The following is a 23,628-nucleotide window of genomic DNA, read 5'->3' as shown; positions in this document are numbered from 1 at the left end:
CCTATGACGAACAAAGTTCCTTTCTTTCTGGACTCATTACTGTGCTACCCGTGCAGAAACGAAAGAGCATGGAAGGCAGTAGTCGCGAAAAAAAAGGCTTCTTACGCTTTTAGAGTGAGGGTCGATGTTGATGGGACCAACAGAGATTTACCTGTTTATTTCAAGGCGTTCACGTCTACTTTTGGTATTACGCCTAAACGAGTTCAGACCATTCAACAGTCATTAACTGAGAAGGGTTGCAGTCCCAAAGATAATAGGGGTGAACATGCAAATCGACCTCATAAAATCACGGATCAAACTCGTGATCTTGTTAAGGATTTCATAAATTCGTTGAAGGGACGGAAAGCCCATTATTCTTTAAACGTTTCGGACAAAATATATCTACTCGAAGATCTTAATTTGTCCAAATTGACCAAGATGTATAATGAAATTCACAAAGAGAACATCGTACATTATGACACATTCCGATCAATTTTCAACAATGAATTTTATTATATCGTCCGGCTATCCGAGAAAGGATACCTGCAGCACGTGTGACGCCATCATGTCTCAGAAATCAGCAATTGAATTAGGCACCGAAACCACTCTTCCAGACTCGCAAAAAATATATGATCCCAAAAAGGATATACAAAAATTGGAAACTGAGCACAAACTTCACCTATCGAAAGCTGGAAAATTTTATTCAATTAAAAGGAATTTCAAAAAAATTTGTAAAAGAAATCATGCTGTTGCTGCCATTGCCATGGACTTTCAGAAGAATCTACCTACCCCCAACATAACGACCAACGACGTTTACTACAAAAGACAGCTCAACTTTCACAGCTTCAACATCCACGTTCTGTCTACCGGAGATGCAGCTTTTTACACGTACGATGAGAGCGTTGCCCGTAAAGGATCCGACGACATGCTCGATAATTATGTGACCAATTTTTTGTCTGAAGAAGTTCGTAATCTCGTCATATTTTGCGATTCCTGTGCTGGGCAGAATAAAAATTATACCCTAATTCGATACCTTCATCATTTAGTGACTGAGAAGCATCGTTTCGACAGTGTTGAAGTATATTTTCCCATTCGAGGGCATTGATACCTCGAATGTGGTAAAAACATGAGTTACATCAACCAGTAGACTTATGTTGAGTTGCCCGATGAATGGAGGGATGTTATAAGAAATAGCAGAGAGAGGCCGTCGCCCTTTGCTGTGATCAAATGCCGGCAAGAACTTTTCAAGACATGGACAGAATTCTTGACGCCTATGTACTTGAAAAATTGCCCCTTTCCCACTAGGCCCGTGCGTTGTTTAAAGGTCATGAATGAACACCCTTCAAAAATTTTTCACCGAAACACTTTTTCTGGTAGTTACATGGACGCTGAAATCCTTTGGAAGCCACCAAAAAGGGGAAAAAACGCAAGAAAACATCCTGCTCCAAGTAGACCTTTAACCAGCCTGTATGATGGACCATTGCCGATTTCTCAACCAAAGTTCAACGACTTGCAACACCTAAAAAGATTTTTGGTTAACCCTGCTGCGAAGGCGTTCTTTGAGAATTTGCCCACCATCAATCCAGCAGCTGTTCACGATGACAGCGAAGATGTATACCTGGATTACCCAGATGAATAAATTTTCATAAAATTTGTTGTTCATTGTCAGTAAAATATTTGTTCATTAAATTCATTAAGTTTTTTTTTTCACCTTCATCATTTCACCTAGGAGCTAAATGGAACTGCATATATTGATTACTAAAATCTATTAGGAATAATGCCTAATAGATGTTAGTTATCAATATCAATCATTATTAATACACTAAAAAAAAGATATGATTAAAGATAGATTAATGTTCCTACACTCTTGGCAGAAACAACATCCAACTTCTGAAAACTCGAAAATATATAATGACTATAAAAAGAATTATTACAAACTATTAGACAGTACCAAACGTACACTGAACAATAAACGTACCATGGAATCTGACAACAAACAGAAGACAGTCTGGAGTATTGTCAATAAAGAAATTGGCAGAAACAGAAAACATGTAAAACCTGTTAACTTAAGTGGAAATGATTTAAATACCTTTTTCGTTACTAATGCCGAAATCATTGTCCAAAAATTAGAAAAAATAAATATTCAACCTGAGACTTTGATAAAATTACCCCCATTACAAAATTCATTATTTTTCAAACCAATCACCCCATCAGATATCAAGTCTGTTATTGTTAATTTCAAAAATAAAAAAAGCGAAGATTTGGATGGTTTCAATATGTTTATCGATAAAATATGTACTCCTTTTCTAACTGAACCACTAGCCGATGTTATTAACGCGTGCTTGACGGAAGGTGTTTTTCCCGAAGGTATGAAAAAAGGCAAGGTGTGCCCATTACATAAAAAAGGAGATCCTTCATTGCCAAGTAATTTTAGACAAATTGTTATTCTTCCTGTTTTCTCAAAAATACTAGAAAGAGTAGTTTACAATTCATTAATTAGCTTCCTTAATTTAAATAATATATCAAGTCCTTACCAGTATGGATTCAGAAAAGGTTTGTCTACAACTGGTGACCTAAAATCTTTGACTGAATACATTGAGAACTGTTTTGAGGAGAATAAACGCTGTTTGGGAATCTTCACTGACATATCAGCTGCATTTCACTGTGTAGACCACCAGATTTTATTATTAAAACTAAACAGATACGGGATACGTGGTATCTGTCTTAATTTCTTCAAGTCATACTTATCTCATCGTAGCCAATATGTCTGTAACGAGAGGGGTGCCCCAGGGTTCTGTACTGGGACCACTCTTATTTCTGATATACATAAATGATATGCCAGATTCTATATCTTGCAATAATTTACTAACAAATATGTTTGCCGACGACACAACTTTCTGTATACAACTTGAAAAGGGGACTGATCATTTACCTATTTATCAATATATTATGGCACATGCTAAGATTTGGCTCACAGCCAATGATCTTTTTTTGAATGAGACCAAAACCCGTTGTGAAATCTTTAGTGTAAATGGTACAAATAGTTTGGTTGAAAATGAGCGCATAAAATTTCTAGGTATAGTTTTAGACCCACAACTGAGGTGGTCAGCCCATATAAACTGTTAATGTAACAAGCTGTCGCAAGTGATATTTGCACTAAGAAAAATACGACATGTCACAAACATGGAAGCAACAGTATCTGCGTATTATGCATTGTTTCATAGTCACTTGATGTATGGAATACAGTGTTACGGTAATGCAGTATCTACACATATTACGAGAATTTTCACATTGCAGAAAGCGGCAATAAGATCTATTTTAAATGTACCATGGGATACCTGTTGTCGAGAACTATTTCCTTCATTAAAAATCATGACCATCTACTCACTGCTCCTTTATCAAAGTATAATAACAGTTAAGTCAAAGATAAATGAACATGCAACACACTCGTCAATTCACCCTCATGATACCAGACACAAACACAATCTGTTGGTGCCATTATGTCGTCTGCAACGAACGCAAAGAGACGACATATGGCTCTTCAACCTTCTTCCCACAGAGTTTAGGAATAGACCCTCGACGCAATTCAAGAATCAATTAAAACAGATACTATCCAATAACTGTTTCTATAGTATACTTGAATTCGAAACATTCATCAAGAAAAACAGAAATATCTTCATGACCCACAGAAACCTGTAGTTTTATTTATACTGATAGCACAATTCATCATTATCTATATACATAATTTATATATTTATAATGTATAATGCCATTGTTTTTATGTATTACTTAGCTTTTCTATTGCATTATACCTTCAATTTTTTTATCATTAACCAATTTTAATGTATGACCTCATATAAATTTTTAAATGTATTTTTCTACTGACCTGTCTACAAACTTTATGTTTCTTGAAACCAATAAAAATTATTATTATTATTATCATTATTACAAAAGGAGTTGATAGAAATCAATCTTTGTTTTTCATTTTTCTCGAAATCGCTTTTTGGTCACTTTCATCTTTTTTCCCCCTGGCCCGTCAAATAGTTATCAAGTTTTATGTCTTTACAACTATTACATGGTTTTAAAAAATCTACCATTTGAAAGCAATCATGGTTTTTATTGATATATTTTTTTGTAGCAACTAACACCTCCAGAAGTAAATACTACACAGAGTATAGATTGTTCCACAGTGGAAATTCCTAGGACATGCACTACCCAACCTTCTACCGGTAAGTAAACATTTTATCTTAATCTCATAAGTTCCTTTGCTAACATTGAATCGTCCTTGTATAAATAGACCCTTCCAGTAGGTATGTGAAATTTCATGATTCAGTATGTTCAGAACACCAGAATAAACCACATTTTTTAAATGAATGTTGCCTCGCCGATGGTTTACAGAAAGTTATGCGAAACTCTCATTTCCTTGTGGTTTTCTCTAAAAATATCGGTATCAAATAATTTTTACTTACTTTCAATTACACCCAACTATTTCCTTTAATGACTGTCATTGTTTCCATTCAATACATTAATTGTATCAACTATTTCTTATCCTAGCCAGTCAGCTTTTTCCCTCCCTATTGATCACTCTAGATTTAATATTTAATCTAATTTGTTAATGAGGTTGGCAAATTCAATTCTCAAACCATATTATCAATTGAATGCCCTTTATTTGGGTTTGTTGAAATAACATAAAAATAGATTCTTATTTTCTATTCGTTAAATAGACAGATAAATGAAAGTTTCTTGGCGTGAGTGCCCCTGCCAAGATGTCCCAACGGAAGGAGGACACTACCTACTTTTTCCCTAACCGTTTCTTTGTATTTTTCAACATTCAAAGTTTCAGACTAGATAGTGGTATGATCATGAATATGAAGTCAATAGAAGTCTTTCATTTGGATAACTGCGTTTATGTGGAATAAACTTCTTGAGAATGTTTTTCCAAATTAATATAATCTCTAGCGATTCAAATACAACCGCTCTTAGAGCGCCTTAAGGATTTTCCTGTGGTGCTTGTGTTTTGCCCTTAAAAAAATAGAGGACTAATTAAACTATTATACTTTAGATTTCATCACTATGGAAAAAAAAACAGATTTTGCCCAAATCCAACACATGCACTTTTCCAGATTTTCTCACTCATTCATTGAAAATCATAATTATACTTGAAGCGTTTCAGGAAAAAAGAAATGTTGTGATTAGAATACGATCAATATAAAAATCAAGAAACCTAAACCTGTTTCCTTCTATCTCCTAATAAAGGGAGTAAAAGTTTGCCTGGAGCTTTCATCAGTTTTCAACCTGGCTATGATTATATACAATTTGTTATACGTATTCCAGCACATTTCCAAAGTCACTCTTCAATCCCTTAAAATAGCGAATAAATATTTGCATAGGACAACTTGAAGGCTCAATAAATTGATATTCATGTTGAGATCATCAAACATTGCTAAAAGCAACTTACAAAAATACTCTCCCACCAAAAACATTTCTATTTAAAGTATTGCAAGACTAGTACATATTGCTTGCACTACATAAATGTTATCAGATCTTACGTTAGAGCGTGTAGACACACCTTAACTACACAAACTCTACCTTATAATTTCTTATTAGTCAGTGGGCTATGCTTGAAGACTGGCAATAAACATATCTAAAGAAATGAACTTTAAACCTTCAAGCCAGTCTCTATATACCTACACAGTAGGTTGAATGGACTGACGCCTATCAGAAAACAACTACTCCCCTGGCTAATACCACGAAGGGCGTTGGATTATATCCGACAGGCGTCAGTGCAGGAATCTTCACAAAAAATGTCCATTCAGTCCATTCAACCTACTGTGTAGGTATATAGAGACTGGCTTGAACGTTTAAAGTTCCTTTCTTTAGATTTCTCTACCTTGAAATATGTGGCATAGAAGTTTCTTTACTCTAGAAATTATTCACACAAAATCACTTAGACCAAAGCTATGTCTAAGCTATTCTTAACCCTAAGGCCACATAATTTAACAATAAGATAGGTTTTATAGAGTAGTGCCATCCATATGTACCCATGATGAAAATGTTATAGGTAGAGTTTTAGGTAAGTTTTTTTAAATAGAATACTAAAGATATTTTCACTCTGTTGAATATCTCCTACTCAATTGAATATCCTTGAGGATATTGTATTTTCATTTCGTCTTCATAAGTTTACCGAACAGCGCTTTTTCTATACAGGGATAAACAAAACTCGCCATCACTTTCTCTCAGTTTTTTTCAAATGGAACGCCCTGTACATAGGACCATCCCAGAAAGTGTAGGGATCAACTAATTTATTTTCATCGGAAATATATCTAGTTCTTGAGGAAATTATGAGACAGTCATTAATTAAATCTATCTGCAATTTCTCTTCGAACTTCGATTATTGTTTATCTTGTAATAGTGAAAAACCCTGCTTTGAATCAGTCCATTTTCATTCTAAATTCGGTTGTTTCTCGCAGTTGGTCAATCTGTTTTTTCCGTTAACCAGCTGTCGCACCCCTACAAACGACAACCCCAGAAGTCGAAACATGTGCGAGCTAAGGATTAACGAGGTGTTACCTTTCAACGTGTGATTCCTAACAAGATGATAAAAATCTAAGGAAATTGGCTCTGAGGATATTACTGCTGCTGCAGAAATTTATCAGTTGCGATTCTAAACAGTTCACACTGTCGACAATTTGAATTGTATTTTTTCACGTTTTGATTACTCCTTGTGCTTTACACTATCTGTTTCCAGAAACATCTCTTTTGAAAAATCTGGATTCTAATATAATCATTGAATCGGGATATCGTATTTCATATTATTATACTAGCTAAGAGCAGCTTATGTAACATCTACTCGGAATGTAGATCATTTCGGTTATATCAGTGTTTCTCAAAGTGTGTGACGCGGTGCCCTGGGGCGCCGTGGAACCTTTACTGGGGCGCCGTGGGCCATGGGTGAGTCTCAAGGTACAACGTTTTACAACATAGGTAACTAAGAGTAAAGGTAATACGTCGGTACCTATTAATACAGATCCTCTGATAATATGATAATATCGGTAATTGCAAAATGCAATCCGTTCAGACAGCCACCTACCTACTTTCATTAATTAAATATCTAGTTCGGGGCGCCGCGATAACCTTCAAAAAACATAAGGGAGCCGTGAATTCGAAAAGTTCGAGAAACACTGGGTTATATCAAATATATTTCTTATTAGTCAGTGGGCTATGCTTGGAGACTGACAGTAAACAAATCTAAAGAAATGAACTTTAAACGTTCAAGCCAGTCTCGAATATACCTACACACTAGGTTGAATGGGCTGACGCCTATCAGAAAACAACTACTCCCCTGGCTAATACCACGAAGGGCGTTGGATTATATCCGACGCAGACCGGTTTCGGGCTCATTAGCCACTCATCAGTGCCAGATAGTGGCCATCATCGACCTAAAGTCAATGATATTCCATAATTGAAAATCGGAAGTCTTTCAGAGTATTTCATTCCTCTTCCTAAGTTGGAGCGAACAACAAAATGTCTCTCCATCTAGTGGACGAGGTACTAACCAACTGCATATCCGTAATTTGCCCGATTCCTCTGAATAAGGAAGAAAAAATTTCTTATTAGTCAGTGGGCTTTCTTCCTTATTCAGAGGAATCGGGCAAATTACAGATATGCAGTTGGTTAGAACCTCGTCCACTAGATGGAGGGACATTTTGTTGTTCGCTCCAATTTAGGAAGAGGACTCTGTCTGCAAGTGTGCCCGTTCCAAAATAGAAGGTCGACTCTTTCAGTTGTATTGCCTATGCATATGCAGAAAATTTTCTGTGAAGATTCCTGCACTGACGCCTGTCGGATATAATTCAACGCCCTTCGTGGTATTAGCCAGGGGAGTAGTTGTTTTCTAATAGGCGTCAGTCCATTCTGCCTAATGTGTAGGTATATTCAAGACTGGCTTGAACGTTTAAAGTTCATTTCTTTATATTTATATCAAATAACCCTTGGAACATATGAATGTAATAGGAATTATCAACAAACTTGACATTTAATTATTGACCAGGTTAATTTACAATTGAAATCTACTATTTTTTCTCCTCGAAATGAAATTGTCTACCAAAGAAATCATAAATATGTTATACATTTTTGAGTGAATGTGACAGAACTTTTGTATTAGTTTGATATTCTAACTCAAGGTCTACATGACCAGAGAGTTTTTGGAGGGTCGAAGGAAGATTTGAAAAAATGGGCAATGTCAAGCTTGAGAGAAGGCAGGTAGTAAATAAAATTGCAACAAATGAAATAAATGAACAGATGGCGTAGGAATAAATGGATTGGAATAAATTGACCCATTTACTGGCCAGGGCGATCCCCAGACCTCATGCCTCTAGATTTCTATCCATGGGGGTATGTCGAAGGAGAGGTCTATCGATAGAAAACAACGACACCAGAAGAAATGAAAATAGAATCAGAGAAGTGTTTCGGTCAAGATCAACTTTAATTGAAGTTCGAAGGGAAATTGTTTATAGACTACATTTGTGCATAGCTCAAAATTGAACATTGTTCGAAGATCTGTTGTACATTTGTGCGTTTTAAAAATGTTTGTTTTCATTTTGTTACTTGTTTTGTTCAGAACTGATTAAAAAAACGTTATTGCTTCTATTTGATGACTTTTTCATACTGCTTAAAAATTAGATACATTCCAGATAGAAATAAAGTAGTCAATCCCTACATTTTCTGAGAGCTTATAGTGTGGATTTTTCTGGGATGGGCCTTTGTACAGGGTGTTCTATTCAAAAAAACTGAAAAAAAGTGATCACCAGTACAAAAAAAGCGACGTTTGGTGAATTTATGAAGACGAAATGAAAATACAATATACTCTAGGATATTCGGTTGAAAACTTTCCTCACTCCACCCGGTATAAACCCAAACAACTCTATATCTTCGAGAAGTACTCTATCCAAAAAATTCAGTCGAGTGAAAACCTCTGTAGTATTCTATTTAAAAAAAACAATAGTTTGGTCTGTCACATATTTATTACACACTCTGTATATTAGTAAAAATTATTGAAACATAGCTTTTATATGGAAGCAGCTAACGTCCACCCACCTATCGTTGATACACCCTGTATAAGCATATCTCAGGATGTTTGAATTGAGCAACATTACTTTCCTTCTCAAATAATTTCTTTGTGCTCTTCTTCCCCTGCACCATCCATCACTTGTTTTTAATCTCTAACCTCTCATTATCCTTGCAGGCATTCAGTGGAATGTAATGGATCAGTCCGGCTTCATGCATTACACATCATCTACGTCCGCCGTGATATCCAATAACATTGGCGCCCAATTCATCCAAACTAGCAATGAAACTACCCCCGCTTCCCCGCACACCAATACCGATAACCTCTTAGTAGATTCTAACACTATATCCGAGTCGTACCCCAATAACAACAAAAGAAAAAGGAATTTCAACCCGCAAGGAGATGAGAATTTCTTGAGAGCCTTGGAGGCAGTTAGGTTCGGAGGCATAGGATTTTGTAAGGCGGCTAGGATGTACGGGGTGAACAACCGAACGCTGTGGTTAGAGTATAAAAAGCGCGGTTATCCCAATTTCAGGCTCAGTATTAAAAATAGGCATCAGGCGCAGGTGCAAGCTGCCGAGGGCGGGAACGCGGACCGTGGTGGCACAGAGGAACCCGCAGTTTCTAGTAATAATGCCGTCAGCCATCCGATAGCTATTATAAGTAGTGCTGTGTTCGATTCGAAACAGGTGGCGCAAAGGTCTAAGTATTTCGACGAGGCACAAAATCCAACAGAAACCATTAATTTTCAGAGCATTAATTTGGAACACATGTGAAATTCCTATTTATTGAACATAATCAAAGGTATAATCCAACTTACAGCAACTACATACATTTTTTGGTTATTTAGTCATAGAATTTTAGTGTGTTATGAAAACTACAACTTCTAACATAATTACAATTTTTTTATGGGTCTAAATGTCAGTAAAACTAGTCAAGACTGAATGATTCCTTGTATCAGAGCAGTGATGAAATAAAAAAAAGATTCAAATTTCATATCAATAACTTGAAATTATTATGCAATAGGCTTTTCTTCACAATTAGAATCCCAGTCCAACTTAAGTATGAGATGGCGTTTTTCGATAACTTGCCTCAGCAACTATAGTTGACTTGATGGTACTTGAAATGAATTCATTTTGTCTTTTTATTTCCTAATAAATAATAATTTTCACATACAGTGTGTAAAAGCCAAATGGAATAAATTCATTATTTCGGTTACTGTACATATTTAAAAAAATCCCGAAACACGTCAAATGTAAATTATAATTTGACATTCTTCAACGTAAAAATGCCACCCCTACCTTCAACCCCCTTCGAATGACATGTACAACCTCCAATTTTTCAAATGGGAAGTATAGATTTTGACATATCGTTTGAAACGTATCTTCATTCTCTATTCAAAAATGTTATCGCTTTCAATTTTATTGCAACAATTAAGATAAAATAAATTGAAATCATGTGGTTACCCAAATTCAATAAAATACACTCAAAAACTAAAAAGTAATGCAAAACGTAATGAAATGTAGAATACGGAAAAGAACTACGGATGTTAATGAAGTAGATGTTCAAAATGTTCACCATGAACGTCTTGGCAACATCTTAATCTCAAATAAAACTGTCTTCTAACATTATTCAACATATCAAGCGTGACCGACCTAATCGCAAGCATTATTTGTTCTTTTAAGTTATTCAAATCTGAAGGTTTAGTTTTGTACACATTGCTCTTTATATATCCCCGTAAAAAGAAATCTAATGATGAAAGATCGATCCTCGCCTCCCTATCCACCTATTGGGAAATGTTGTATCGAGGTATTGCTGGACATTAACTTAGTGATGTGGTGGTGCTCCATCTTGTTGAAACCATATCGTATTCACTGCAACTTGAGGCTTTCCTGGATCAGGATATAAATTTGCTAAACTTGGAGTGACATCATTTTGAAGCAGTGCCATTCAAGTTGCCCTCAATAAAAAAGGGAGCAGTGATATTGTTTCCTACAATCCCTGCCCAAGCATTAACCTTTTGAGGGCATTGCGTGTGTTCTTCTCTCATCCAGTGAGGATTTTTCGTTGAACAGTAGCGTAAATTTTGCCGATTAGCATGACCGTTAAGAGACAAAGTACACTCATCAGAAAAAGAACGTCTTCTGAATGGATGATATTGTTATCCAACATGTCCATCATTTGCTCACAAAAATGAGTTCTATCAAAATCGTCTTCCATGAGCTCCTGAGTAGGTATCATTTTATAGGGATGCATTTTATTTTCTTTCAATATGTTTACTATCGATGTATGGCTAACATTGAATGTAGTGGATGCCTGTCTTCTCGATGTATGTGGATTTTTCTCAAACTCAAGCATCACATAATTTGAGTTCATCACTCATTGCATTGGCAGCTGTTTTTTTTTAATGCCCCACATGACTAAGCTCGCGAAACTGCTTCTCTATTTTGCTTATTGTTCCTCGAGATATGGGCGGTAAATTAGCAGATTTCCCATAAAATAGGCAACCTACTTCTTGTTGTGTTCGGGTTTTATCTCCGTAACCGGTCATTTGTAAAACTGTTATTTTATCCATTTCCGTCAATCTAACCATTTGTCAGACTTGAAGTTAACGAACTTTAAACTTAATTTAAAATACTGACAACTAATGTTGTTACATACAAAACAAGTTGACATGGCGTTTTGAACTAATGTTGCCACGGAAATTATTTGCAGTTTTTTAAAGGATACCATCTAAAGGGAACATTCCTATGGTTTTTGCTCACTTTATTATTATCAATACCTCAACATGAAATTAGTTTTGAGTATATTGCAATAAGCTTTGAGTGTATTTTATCAAATTTCGGTAACCACATGTTTTTAATTTATTGTATCTTAATTGTTGCAATAAACTTGAAAGCGATAACATTTTTGAATAGAGAATGAAGAGACCTTTCAAACGATATTTGACAAGCCTATACTTCCCATTTGAAAAATTGGGGGTTGTACCTGGTTAAAATATATACTGTAACCGAAATAATTTGGCTTTTACACACTATATATAAGCTTCCATTGATTTTTAATTAAGTGAAGTACATTTGAAAAGAACTATAAACTATTGGTTATCCTGGCTTGTTTTTTAATCGCATATATCTGGCCTATAAAATGGCGTCAATTTATCATATTTCATTTTACTGAAAATTGTTGACAAGTTTCTTTTCCAGCTGACTGAGTTTCTCTTCTTCAGTCTTATTATTATACTTAACCTAATAACTGTTTTGTTATATATTGGGTAACTTAGTGGACTGTTTTAATAGGTCTTTGAAAATTATCGAGTAGTTCGTTCTGTTCAGTGGTGCTAATGATTGAGAATTAACTAACAATAATAATGATATCAAAGAGAGAGAATTTAACGTGTCTGTGATTTCCTTACCTTGATTTTGGTCACAACGGCACTTGAGGAATCGGTGAATAGAGAGAGAGAGAGAGATAAGAAACTGCACTTTTCCAGTACAACTGCAGTTTTCTCGAGCACTTTCGGTTCTTTCTCCGGAATCGAACCTTTTGTCTATATGTTCTTCCTCTCGCGGCAGACAGAAAACCACAGTCTTCTCGCGATAAGAATTAACACAAAAAAAATGAAAACAAAAACTCTACTTAATCAGACAAACACACTATACAGGGAGGTGGTGACGATACATACCGCCCACCTAAAATGCCGAGGCATTTTATTGATTATTTTCGAGTGGTAAAGGGCAAAGCTTTACCACTGACCGTTTGAGCAATCCAGTAGGAGTTTTTACTGAGGCAACGCGTATTATTCCGTCTGTGCCCGGATAAACTTCAACCACACGGCCAAGTTGCCAACGTGAGGGAGGCATTGAGTCGTGCTTAATTAAAACCATCGTACCCAGTTCAATGTTAACAGTGGGATCAGTCCACTTGCCTCGCTGGAACAAGGTATGGAGATACTCTTTGCTCCATCGCGACCAGAAATCTTTATGTAAATGTTGAATCAACTGCCACCGTGATAGTCTATTTAACGTGACTTTGCCAAGCTCTTCATCGGGGAAGCATTCAGCGGTTCCAGAGTTAAAAAATGACCTGGAGTGAGAACGGACAGATCATTAGGGTCAGAGCTGATCGGACAGAGCGGCCTAGAATTCAAAACTGATTCTACTTGGACCAATAAAGTGTTGAATTCTTCGTAGGTAAGAAGCTGATTTCCAAGGACTCTAGAGATGTGATTTTTAACTGACTTGATACCAGCCTCCCACAATCCACCGAAGTGAGGACTAGAAGGGGGGATAAAACTCCACTCGATTAGCTCTTGTTGAGCAGCAATATGAAAACCTTTGAGGATTCGAGAAGCTCCAATAAAATTAGTCCCGTTATCACTAAATATCTTTGTAACCCTACCACGTCGAGCAATCAAGCGCCGCAGAGCTGCCAAAAACGTCTCGGATGTCAAATCTGTCGCCAACTCTAAATGGAGTGCCTTAGTCGCAAAACACACGAAGAGGCAAATATAGGCATTGTGGGTTTTCGCACCACGATGTCGACCGAGAGTTATGGAATAGGGTCCGCCGAAATCGATGCCAATGCAAGAGAATGGTTTCATCTGTGACACGCGTAATGGAGGGAGGTTTCCCATTGGAGCTCGGGATGGAATGGGATTTTGTTTCCAGCATGTAAGGCACTTTGAAAGTTTCTTACGGATGGTGCGTTTCGCAGATAATATCCAGTATTTCTGGAGTAAGAGAAAATACAGAGTTTGGAAACCAGGGTGGAAATATTGGCAGTGTACAATTTCGATGATTAAGTCGGTTAACCGATGTTTGCTGGGTAATAATAACGGGTGTCGTTTGTCATAAGTGAGTTTGGAGTGTGTGAGACGACCACCTACTCTCAAGAGACCATTTGTGTCAAGAAAGAGATTCAACTTGCGGAGTGATTTTTCTAAAACTTTTCCACTGAGTAAGGATGAGATTTCAGAGTGGAACACGTGAGATTGGATATGCTTAACTAGGGAGAGTGAAGCATGATGGAGATCTTCGAACTAAAGGTAAGACAACTTTCGTTCGGAAGGAGGAAGCTGACAATTATGAAGGAAACGCTTTACATAAGCGACAATCCTTTGAATTTTGGTGAAGGAGGAATACTTTTCTAACAGGATATCGAGAAAATTATTTTCTCTTTGGGTGGACAAAACAGTTCTTTTTTCTTCCAGGAGATATTCTGCATCTAACTCAGCGGAGCTAACCATGGAGGGCCAAAAAGTCGAAGGTTGGCGAAACCAAGAAGGCCCCGCCCACCATTGGGAATGATCTATTAGCTGGGATGGAAAAAGGCCTCGAGATGCACAATCAGCAGGGTTGTCTTTTGATGGAACGTAATGCCAAACTTCAGGGGAGAGCTTGTCTTGAATTCGACTTACGCGGTTACTCACGAAAGTTTTCCATTTATGAGGAGACGAACGTATCCATGACAAGGTTGTTGATGAGTCTGACCAGGCAAAAATATTGCTTACGGGAATTTGTTTGTCAAAAATCTTTATAACGAAAAAGAGGAGATCAGCTAGTAGACAAGCCGCAGAGAGTTCGAGTTTTGGGATAGAGAGGGTTTTAAGAGGAGATACTTTGGATTTTGCGCATATCAGGCTAACGCGTATGTCATCCATAGTTTCATATCGACAGTATATAACGGCCGCGTAACCATGTTCACTGGCATCAGCAAAGCCATGCAGGGTACAGGAAAAAGAAGAGGTATGGAATAGAAAGCGAGAAACGCTAATGTTTGAGAGAATTGGAAGCTCATCCTTTATCCGATTCCAAATGCATGTCACTTCCGAAGGAGGATTTTCGTCCCAGCCTATTCCTAAGGTCAACAAATGTTGAATGAGCCTTTTTGCAAAAAGAGTAAGAGGACTAAGAAATCCCAAGGGGTCGAATATCCTGGCAATTTCGGAAAGTATATTTCGCTTGGAGCAAGGTACTGACTTGGAACATATAGTGAAAGAAAAATGATCAGCGGAAGCATTCCACTGTAAACCTAGAACCTTTACAGTTGAATCATTATTAAGATCAAGCGAGGTAGAGTTATCCGAAACTTCTTGGGCAAGTAAAGAAGTGTGATTACTTTTCCATTTGTGAAGTTCGAATCCTCCTCTTCTGAGCAACGAAATGAGTTGAGATTTGAGACTTTGAGCTTCTTGAACCGACTGGCAACTTGTCACGATGTCATCTACATAGGAGGAGGTTTTTATGGCTTTGACTGCCAAGGGGAATTCTTCACCTTCATCCTGAGCAAGCTGCAGAAGGGTTCTTATCGCAAGAAAAGGGGCCGAGCTCACTCCATAAGTGACAGTATTTAGAACGTATTTCTGAACTGGCTCGTTTGGAGAGAATCTCCATAGAATTTTTTGATACTTCCTATGCTGTATGGAAAGGAGAATTTGACGATACATTTGACGAATGTCTACCATGAGAGCGATAGGATTTATTCTGAAATTCAATAGGAGAGTAACCAAGTCACTCTGAAGCTTGGGTCCTATTAATAAAGTATCATTGAGTGATACCCCACTTGTGGTTTTCGCAGAAGCATCGAATACCACTCTCAGTTTGGTGGTAGCGCTTTCTGGTCGCAAAACACAATGATGCGGGATGAAATATTCATCAGAGTTATTGTATGTTTCTGTTATAAGTGACATATGGTGTTGAGAGAGATAATCCCGCATAAATTCGGAATACTGTTCTTTTAATGAAGGATTTCTATTCAATTTGAGTTCGAGAAGATGAAATCGTCGGAGAGCGAGTTCTAGAGAATTAGAGAATATAGGTGCATTGGCTCGAAAGGGAAGTGAGACTATATATCTGCCTGAGGCTGTTCGGGACACAGTTTTAGAGAATATATCTTCGCAAACAGAATCTTCAGGAGAGGACTTACATATTCTTGGGACTTCCTCCAGTTCCCAAAAACGTTTGAGTGTAGAGTCGAGATTAGGATTACAAGAGCAATGTAAAGATGTGAGTAATTCCGAACTAGAAGGGTTGGGAATTGATCCCATGAGAATCCAACCAAAAATGGTATGAAATGCGTTGGGTTCGTTATGTTTCCCAGGCCGGCGACCACTATTTAGGATCAAAGAAAATATTTCGGCTCCTAGGAGAAGATCGATTTCATTGGAGATGTTGAAATGAGGGTCAGCAAGCTTGAGGTTCGACAAATGAGACCAAGACGTAACATTGAGGTCATGACTAGGCATTTTATTACAAACCTTGGGCATTACGATGGCATTCAACTTGATAAGAGGTTTAGGGCTAGTGCACGGGCGAATCTGCAGGGAGACTGCTTTAGAAGCTGAGGAATTCATGTCGTTTATACCTTGGATGGAGAGGGAAATATTGTGGTTTTGATTATATAATCCAAGACGATTGCAGCAACTTTGGCTTATAATGTTGATTTGTGAACCTGAATCGAGGAGGGCACGAATTTGCTGATAGTCACCGCGGGCATCAAAAACTTCAATAAGAGCTGTTGATAAGAGTATGGTAGTATTCATGTTCGGCGGTTGACATTGAGAATGAGTTGAGGGTTTGATGTTCGTGAAAGCAGAAGAAGCTTGATTTTGTGGTAGGTTATCTCCTACAGGAGGCAGAGATGAGCTTTGATCTTGATGAAGTTGATTTATGGGAGGAGCGGTGATGCCAAAGTGTAACAAAGTATGATGTGTCTGCCCACAATTAAGACAGTGTGATTTTGAAGTGCAATCTTTTATCACATGTCTTGAACCGAGACAGTTGAAGCACCATCTTTTCGTTTTCACCATATTAAAGCGATCCTTAACATTCAGAGAGATGAATTGTGGACATTTGTAAATATGATGATTGCCATCACAAACTGAACAGATCACTTGTTTAACCTGGGCGTGAAACGATCTTCTGGGGGTAAAATTGGAAGATGAGTTTTGCAAATGTGTTCTGGCTTTAATATCGGGTTTTGGAATTTTCTTCTGTGTGCAATCGAAAGTTCTATCTAAGGCACTAGATTGTTTTAGCACGAAATCTCGAAGGTCATCAAATGTCGGTATGTCATCAGAACCAATTTCAATTTCGAATCGACCAACTGTATTTGAATCTAACCGCCGTACAAGCATATTAAAAAGCAAAAAGCTCCATTGGTCTGTAGGAAACCCTAAATTTTTCAGAGCTGCAATATTTTCTGTGAACGTGTCTACGAGTTTTCTGAGATTTTGAGAGGAAATATTATTATCAGGGATTCGAGGAGCATTTTCTAACTCGAGATAGTGAGCATTCGCAAGGAGTCTTTTGTTTTCGTAACGTTTTATCAAAGAATTGTATGCAACAGTATAGTTTGCATCCGAGATAGGGTTACACTTCACAAGTGCTAACGGAGACCCCGACAGAGATGAGATTAGATAATTAAATTTATCTATGTTTTTCAAAGAGGAGTTATCATGGACCAAACTGTTGAACATGTCAATAAAGGTTTTCCATTGCTTGAAATTGCCATCAAATTTAACAAGTTCGATTTTTGGCAATCTCACATGACTCATTTCGGGTGGACCTGGGTTGTTTACAACATCGACTGTATTGAATAATTGAGAAAAGGTAGATTTTGCTGCATAATAATGCTTGTAAAATCCTCTGGATAGAACTTTAAATTCCTCATTGTCATATTCATCCACTGAAATGAGGAGTGGCAAAAGAACTGCATTATGCTTTTCAAAGTCTTGATAAATATTTTCTAAGTGCGAACACATTGATTTAAATAGAGAATGAAGATCCACAGACGTTTTGGCAGCTTCTGCTATTTCAGCAATATCGCTCATACGGTCTATACAAATTTGTTGAAGAGCCCGACATTGTTTTATTTTATTCGCGTTAGCCGTCATCTTGAACTACCACTGAATTGCTAAATAACAAGCTTCAAAATAGCTTGATAAATAATCGTACCGAACAAAATTATTCGATCACACCTCGTATATTGAGAATCAATATCTCACCTCTAGCAAAACTCCAAGTATTAAATATTTTTCAAAAAAAAAAACAAGTAAAGATTGGATGTGAAATTAAAAAACAAAACGATAGAGAGGTATTCAACAGAACGTTGACTTCTTGGGTTTTTTGCCAACAGGAGAAAATTAAATGTATTTGTCTGAGAACTAAAGAGTCTGAACAAAACGAACAAACGAAAATTTTCAAGAATTCACAATATCCGGCTCGTATGGACCATGTTATATATTGGGTAACTTAGTGGACTGTTTTAATAGGTCTTTGAAAATTATCGAGTAGTTCGTTCTGTTCAGTGGTGCTAATGATTGAGGATTAACTAACAATAATAATGATATCAAAGAGAGAGAATTTAACGTGTCTGTGATTTCCTTACCTTGATTTTGGTCACAACGGCACTTGAGGAATCGGTGAATAGAGAGAGAGAGAGAGATAAGAAACTGCACTTTTCCAGTACAACTGCAGTTTTCTCGAGCACTTTCGGTTCTTTCTCCGGAATCGAACCTTTTGTCTATATGTTCTTCCTCTCGCGGCAGACAGAAAACCACAGTCTTCTCGCGATAAGAATTAACACAAAAAAAATGAAAACAAAAACTCTACTTAATCAGACAAACACACTATACAGGGAGGTGGTGACGATACATGTTTGTTTATTTGAAATGAATAAATGATTGATTGATCTTTGCATACGTGTGTATTGCAATCTCAGTTGAAATATGAATCATATAGTTGTGCACTGTCAAAGTAACAATTTGATTCGTATTTTCAGATATTTTACATCAGTTTATTTCAATTTTGTTATTAGAGACATGAAAGTGGTTTGAAAAAACAGCAAATCTGCACTTCTCAAACAAGTTTTTGAAAATGGTATAATAGCCGAAACCGGTCAACAATAAAGAAATATAGTGGAAAATAGACAAAAGTGTGTTTTTGTAGTGTATCCTCAATAAAGTGGACAGTTAAACTAGGCACCTTGCTACACCATAGCACTTGATGATTCGTGTTACATTGTTGATGATGAACAAATGTCTATTTTCGTAAGATTTCTTGATATTGAGTGTCAAATTTTTGGAAAGAGCTGCTAGAAATATTGCCGTTGAAAGGTAACACTCGAGGAGATTTATTCAAGGTCATTGATGAGTTTATTACTAAATCTAACATTAGGTATGATAAAATGGTGTCGCTTTCAACTGACGGGTCCCCAGCAATGATTGGCAAAAAAAAGGGGTAGTAAAGGGAATCAGGGATACAAACTCGGGTCTAATATCGTTTCAGTGCATAATTCGCCAGGCAGCCCTTTGTGAAAAACTTTGTGCTACACTGAAAGAAGTGATGGACAGCTTGGTCAAGTTGATTCATTTTATGAGATCTCATTCTGCTCTTCAGCACCGACATAAGATATTTTGAAATATTCAAATGCGCTCAACACATAATTACAAGGAAATGGAAAATTAATATTTGATCTGATACAAAGTGTGTCTGCTTTTCGTCGCAAGCTTGATATCTTTGAAAAAGATATTGCATGATATTAATTTTTCGACAATTCTTGAATATAAAAAGAACTCTGAAGAAGACATTGCAGTGTTTATAAAATTTCTGGCCGATCTTAGAACGAATCTGCTACAAAATTCCAAGACTTTGCAGAGATGGGAAGACTTTGTAGAGATGGGCAAGCTTTCCATTTCTCAAATCGCCATTTGAAGTTGATGTAGCAGCAGAATGGACAGATGTGGCTGCCAAATTGTTCAATCTATCGAAGGCATCACTTCAATAGAGATAATTTATTTGCAAGAAGATGTGTCTTTGCAAATGTATAAAACGGTATCCACTGAAGAATTTTGGGCCAAACATGTCCCAGAAAAATATGAAAATTGCAAGAAACTTGCTATAAGATTGGCCACTATGTTTGGCTCGACATTCGTATGTGAAGTATATTTCTCAAAGATGAATTTTGAAAAAAAAATATCGTTCGAGATTAACGAACGCCCACCTAGAAGAAACACTTCTGATTTGCTGTTCCTCTCGAGTACCAAACTATAAAAAATTGGCTCAAGACCGTCGGTGTAATTTCTCACATTAATTTTAGGTCTTGTGTTTTATAACTCAAAAATTGATTTGGAACCAAAATAATACATAGATAGGTAGCACTTGATTTTCATCAGTTGTTTTTTCTGGACCTCATCAAATCACCAAATGTAGTTTGTGAAATTACAATGGATTACAAGTAACGGCCGAGTCAATCAGAAAGAAGTAAAGTCTGAAAATAACAAAGCGTGGCATAAAAAGCATGAACAATAACAAATGTCTCATTCCAAATAGTCCATTATTTGCCTTTATTTGAATCACTCTGTTGAAATTAGCGAGAAATTTCACGAGAAAAGAGTATTGCAGTTCTAGTATTTGGGAAGCTTTCAATAGCTTAAAATATTTAAAATTATCTTCAATGCAACTGATGACTTGAGAATCATTCATTTTGAAATACTTTTCAAGTTACGCTCCGTAACACCAATACCTGAACCGCTGTGTCCTCACATGTTCCCAAACATTGGTTGAGCGATGAGATGATTTTTTTTTATTTGTCTAATGAAATATGAGTTCTAAGTTTTGTAATTTGTTGTGTTGTGCCTAAGTATGCAATTATTATGATTGAAACATCTGAAACGTTATTTATTCCCGTTTCACGTATGGAAAATAATAAGTGGAAGTTACCTAGCTAACCAGCAGGAACTCGGCACACAAGATATCAAATGTACTTCTGTGAAGATTATTTCGATATAAGAGTTGATAATATGTATTTATTTTTCATATTAAACGTTATTTTTTCTACGTCTTCAAAGATGAAATTTCGAATTTTCAGTGGTTTTCAAATTTTTTTCAATGCAAACTACTGTTTCGAGGCAAATTTACATTGTTATTTGAATACAGCCAATGTAATTGGTCATTGGCTAAATAAACATTAGAAAGTCAATTCTCAGCCTTTCAAATTCATAATTAAATATATGATTTTTCCATTAGAATATTGAAATACAGGAAGATTATATAAGGGGATTATTGACTTGACAAGAAATTATATTTGCTTATTAGAATCTTCAGATGTAGTCAACATTCATGAAGATCCTTTGTTTTCTCTAGGTGGATTATAACCAAAGTCAAAGCAATATGTTAGTATTCAAGGTTATTCAGTACTATTCCCGAATTTATTAAACTAAAATCAAAAAATCGTAGTCAGTGAATGTGATTTTTCATTTTGATAAATAGTAGCGGAAGGGATATCCCAAAAAGAGACTAGAAAGCAAATTATGAAAAGCACATTTTAGTTTTTGTTACTTACAAATTTCATGTATTTATACTTTTACAAAATTTTAACTGTTTGTTGAAATTTTTAATATAATTTTTTTATTGTTGTGGCATATTGAACTTAATTGAAAATTAAGTTTGTATATAATATTGTTGATATAGTCTGTGTACTGTGGATGTAAAATTCAAAACAGTTTCTTTTTTTCGAAATACATATCTACCTTTCCATTTCATTTTTATTTTTCCTTTTTGTTATAGAACCTTTTTCCCACAAGCAATTTGTAATATGGTTCAGTTGATTCTAAACATCACTATCACAGAAAATACTCTTCCCACACTCATATAACACTTAAAAGCAAAAGTTTACCTTGCTTGTTATGAATGTAATAGGTTAGTTTTTACGAATTGGTTTATTGTTTCCCAATAACTCCAATTTGCTTGATGAAATAAGCGTCAAAAAAAACTTGTTACAGTCGAAATAAACGATATTGTACACATTTAAATGTGGCGGCACTCTCAAAGGCCAAAAAACCAATACATAGAAATGAACCGTCTGCGAAATAGTCTACATGGACTGCAGAATTGGCGGTTCGTATTGGATAATTTTTACTAACCGAGTATTATGATTGGCTGAAGAGTCATAAAATTAAATTTGAAGTCACTTACGGTGACAAATAGAATGCGAGAATTATTATAATTGTGGTGTTGTCAATGTTCAGATCAGGAACCGACCGCGATTTGAGTGCAGAAATTCGATATTGCTGCAGTTATAATTACTTGAAATTTTTGTTATCTGTTTAAAATGTGGCGTCCTGGGACAAGTACAAATAGTAATAACATCTCGCTCTCCTACTGCTGAACGGTTGCAGCTGTCACACCACTAACTTGGTGGGCTCACACCGATGGAACATTCATTACTTGGAGGATCTTTGAAGTATGCAGACGTATGTTTGTATACAGACATGCACATGATAAACCCTGTACCTTGCCTGCTGTGACGTCACACCGCTTGGTGGACTCACACCGATGGAACATTCATTACTTGGATGATCTTTAAAATATGCCCCAACAACCAAATGCAATTACGTCATTACGTCACACACACACAAAATCTTGAAAAAATTCTGAATGGTCCATGCACCAGACACTTCAAGATCACATCACCTTGATTTCACTAAACCAACAAAAATAAGCAATTAATACGTCATAGTGGTGGGAGAAGGCCGAGAATCAGCTGTAAACATCTCGCATTGGTGAACAATGCGAAAAAGATATATAGCAGTGAATCAAATTCCGATACATTTGAATATTGAAACACAGAGAGTATGTTTCAATGTATATTAGAATCTACATCTCATGTTTGGTTTAGAGGGAAACAAACTATTACAAGCAACATCAGATTTGACCGAAATTCCTCTCTCATCTGTACGTAAAATAGTCAAAAACAAACCTTATGAACGCAAGACGCGATGTGATACAGGATTACCAAAACCTTTAGATGTTCATCTAATAAAATCATTGAAAAAAACAATATACGACTGTTACAATAGCAATGAGATTTCTACAACTGAACTCATAAGGAAGAAATTGAAGACTTCCGGCAATAACGTGAGCTGCTGTGACAAAACTCTTCAGAATTGGATAAAGAAACTAGGATTTGGATTTAAAATAATAAACAAACGTCAAGCAGTTATGGAAAGCAGAAAAATAATGGAATTGTGTAACAAATACTTAAAACAACTAAATATAGACAAGAGCATCGGCAAATTTTCTATTTGGACGAGACTTGGTATGACTCTCACGACACAGTTACGAAAGGGTGGACTGATGGTTCAAGAATATGTACGCCTAACATAACTGCAAACAAGGATTGCGACTAATCATTGTGAATCGCGCAGGAAGTGAAGGATGGGTTTCGAATTCTTTGAAATTGTGTGGAAAAAAACTTGAGGGCTGCAATGTTGACGATCACAAGAACATGGAAGCTAATATTTTCGAAGAATGGTTTGAAAACACATTGATTCCAAATTTGAATGCGGATAGTGTGACAGTTCTTGACAACGCTTCTTATCATTCGCGACAGCAGAGATGAAATACAAAGTTTTTTAATGGATAACAATTTGTATTTTTTGAAGATCACTATAGCAAAAAACCAACTACCTACTTGAAGTTTTACAGACAAAATCATTTGAAAAAGTGTATGCCCTTGAGAGTATTGCTGAAAAGTATGGACACACCATACTGAGATTCCCCTCCTATTTTTGTGTTTTCAAT

The 23,628-nt window shown here is 36.4% G+C and overlaps 1 protein-coding gene across 6 annotated transcripts in view; it reads left to right on the top strand.

Annotated features, from left to right (window-relative positions):
• BtbVII (BTB-protein-VII) overlaps nt 1-23,628 on the top strand; it is a 49,424-nt gene that overhangs the window by 12,791 nt on the left and 13,005 nt on the right. For 3 of the 6 annotated variants that reach the window (XM_023169109.2, XM_023169110.2, XM_074173976.1), the window contains exons 6-7: nt 4,118-4,208; nt 9,224-10,042. In XM_023169109.2, the coding sequence (XP_023024877.1) occupies nt 4,118-4,208; nt 9,224-9,822 (690 nt within the window). In that variant the 3' untranslated portion in view covers nt 9,823-10,042. Of the gene's footprint in view, nt 1-4,117; nt 4,209-9,223; nt 10,043-21,189; nt 21,583-23,628 lie in introns of those variants that run through there. The other 3 variants (XM_074173973.1, XM_074173983.1, XM_074173981.1) reach the window with 3 other exon arrangements.

This window comes from Leptinotarsa decemlineata, unplaced genomic scaffold, assembly GCF_025532065.1.
Source record: "Leptinotarsa decemlineata unplaced genomic scaffold, Ldec_3_MD MMD2_P_RNA_scaffold_12, whole genome shotgun sequence".
In the NCBI taxonomy this organism is placed as follows: Eukaryota; Metazoa; Arthropoda; class Insecta; order Coleoptera; family Chrysomelidae; genus Leptinotarsa; species Leptinotarsa decemlineata.
Note: the sequence above shows the minus strand (reverse complement) of the source record. Positions and strands in the feature narration are given on the sequence as shown.